The sequence below is a fragment of the Hippocampus bargibanti genome, linkage group LG14 (assembly GCF_051943395.1).
Source record: "Hippocampus bargibanti isolate YZ-2025 linkage group LG14, ASM5194339v1, whole genome shotgun sequence".
In the NCBI taxonomy this organism is placed as follows: domain Eukaryota; kingdom Metazoa; phylum Chordata; class Actinopteri; order Syngnathiformes; family Syngnathidae; genus Hippocampus; species Hippocampus bargibanti.
In genome coordinates, this window is record NC_142747.1 from 10,244,442 (window position 1) to 10,247,086 (window position 2,645).

Genomic DNA, 2,645 nt, shown 5'->3' on the forward strand with positions numbered 1-2,645 from the left:
CGTGGTGGTTTTTTTTCATGCTAAAAACACTTCATGATACATGGTGGGGGGCTCAAAACGTCTTAGGAGACATCACAGGTGTCAAAGTAAAGGCCCGGGGGCCAAATCTGAACGGTTTGAACCTTACATCACAACAGCGGCAAGACAAAAACATCAGCCATGCATGCTAACATTTATTCCAAACATGCAAAATGTCCAGCACATATCTGAAATGCACATTAACACTAGTTTACTGATAACAAGGTCTAAAAAAAAAGAAATACACCACCTGATGTGGAATCTTGGGCAATGCTTTCGTTCCAACGTGAATCGCTTTTAGGTTTGAACTAAATAAAGGCAATCGCTAGATAAGTCTGCCTAGTGGATGTTGGATGAATAATAGGCTTGAAAGTGGTAACGTAGCCCAGAATGTGAACATTTTGAACTTGGCAGAGTCAACATTGTTGCATAGCTTTGTATGATTTTTTTTTAGCATCCGACTTCATTATTCCTTCAGAGTGAGTGTTAGTGGACAATATTTGTGTACTGAAGTTTGTACCAATTCTGACTTTGTGTGTGTATGTGTGTTAGCAGTGCATACATTATCTGTTCAATTTGGATTTTGAGCTTAAAAAAACATATTTTACAAAAAAATCATACATCATGCATAAACATTAGATATATTATCTTACATTTACATTTTATCCCTTATACAAGGTGCAGAAAAAACAATCCAGTTTTGGTGTCATGTCAATAACATTCTGTAAATATATGATGGATGCATCGGAGTTACAATTCGGTCTTCGCACTTCATTCTTTTGGACTTATATAATAATAATAATATAATAATAGTCAATAATCCACAGGCAGTGTTTCCACGTCCACATCCAGGCATGCAAATATGCTCACTGTTTAAAAAAAACGGTGAAAGACAACGAAACATTCCAAATGTGTCCGGTCCCCATTTCATGAGATTCTTCCTGCTGTCCCAGGATGACATTACCATCACGTTAGCAAATGTTCATCTCAAAGGTATTCATGTTTCAGCCTTTATAGGCCATCGGCACAGCAAGGATGCAAGGATATATGAGAGTTAAATGGGCGCTGTCCAAACAGAAAAAGTGATGAAGCATCCTGCAGGTGTCAGAAAAAAAAAATCTTCTCTGCTCACTCATCCACCTCATTTCGGTGTCGTATTCCAAAAGCAAGCTGCAAATCCAAACATCTGAGAAAATCTTCATCCTCAATGTTGCATCAGGTTTGTTTCGTTGTTATATGTCAAATACATGAGTGGAATCGAATGCATGCATTTTGGATGTCTTTTATGTTTATGGATGAAAGGCTTTCTTCAGACATCATCTGTACTTCTTTGAAGGTGTCGGATGTTTCGCTACTCATCCGAAGAGCTTCGTCAGTGAACTAAAGTTGTGCTGGTAACTCTGGCCCTATTTATATCCCTAATGGACAGAGGTGGCGGTGCCAGACCTCTGCTCTAATCTAAATAATCAGATTAGCTTCAGAGAGTAGTCTACTGCTCCCCCAACCTTGGTTCAGGGACCTATCAGAGCAGAGGTCTGGCACCGACACCTCTGTCCATTAGGGATATAAAAAGGGCCAGAGTTACCAGCACAACTGTAGTTCGCTGATGAAGCTCTTCAGATGAGGAGTGAAACGTCCGACACCTTCTAAGAAATACAGATGACGGCTGAAAAAACCTTTTCATCGATGGGTCACTCCTGTACGACTGCGAGCCTACACAGACGTTTTATGTTTATGTTACAGGAGCTCAATATTTTTCTTTTTATGGGAGGGGTGTTGGTTCTGGGTCTTCATTCGTTCCCTTTCATGCCGTTCATGTCAGTTGATTGCTGCCAAACACACAAAGGGGAGAAAAAGTATAACTTGGTTAATTGTGATACAGCTGCGTATTCAGCCTATTGTGGCATGCTGAATCAAATACTGTACCAATGCACGTGCGCTCACACACACACACACACACACACACACACACACACACACACACACACACACACACACACACACACACACACACACGCGCGCACGCACACACACACACACACACACACACACACACACACACACACACACACACACACACACACACACACACACACGAGCACAAGCACAAGCGAGCAAATGTGCTGTGCTTGGACAAAAGAAACACGTTCATGCATGTCAGCTGTTTATACATCACCATGAGGTGATAATGTAACAACTGGAGTTTATTGTTCAGCAGTTGCTGTGCGTGATGGCGTGCCGTGCACTCATAAACATCATGTCACATTTATGTAACTCCGCATACATATGAGACATTTGTCCAATGAATTTTTCTTTTAAAATGTAAACAGACCCCATTGATTGATTAAGATGTCTTCTAGTGCTTTTTAAGAACCTAACAGCAGTTTTCAAGCATCGCGTGTATACATGATAACAGCTTGTTGATGACGGTTGTTGCATCTTAGAGGTGACTGTGCATCCAAAGTGTTGTTTTGCTGTACCTGAAAGTGAGACGAATACAACAATGGCGACCACCCCCAGCACGATGGAGACGATGCTGAGCAGACGAGCCAGTTGACCCAGCCGTCTGGCTCCGTCCACGTCCCCTGCCTGGAGACTGTTTCTGGACTGGAGAGGCACACAAAAAC

The 2,645-nt window shown here is 41.8% G+C and overlaps 1 protein-coding gene across 1 annotated transcript in view; it reads right to left on the reverse strand.

Annotated features, from left to right (window-relative positions):
• trarg1a (trafficking regulator of GLUT4 (SLC2A4) 1a) overlaps positions 1-2,645 on the reverse strand; it is a 10,954-nt gene continuing 8,309 nt past the window's right edge. The window contains exons 2-3 of the mRNA XM_089013843.1: positions 2,499-2,625; positions 1-1,847 (exon numbers count right to left, since the gene is read on the reverse strand). Coding sequence (XP_088869969.1) covers positions 1,837-1,847; positions 2,499-2,625 — 138 coding nt within the window. The 3' untranslated portion in view covers positions 1-1,836. The remainder of the gene's footprint in view (positions 1,848-2,498; positions 2,626-2,645) is intronic.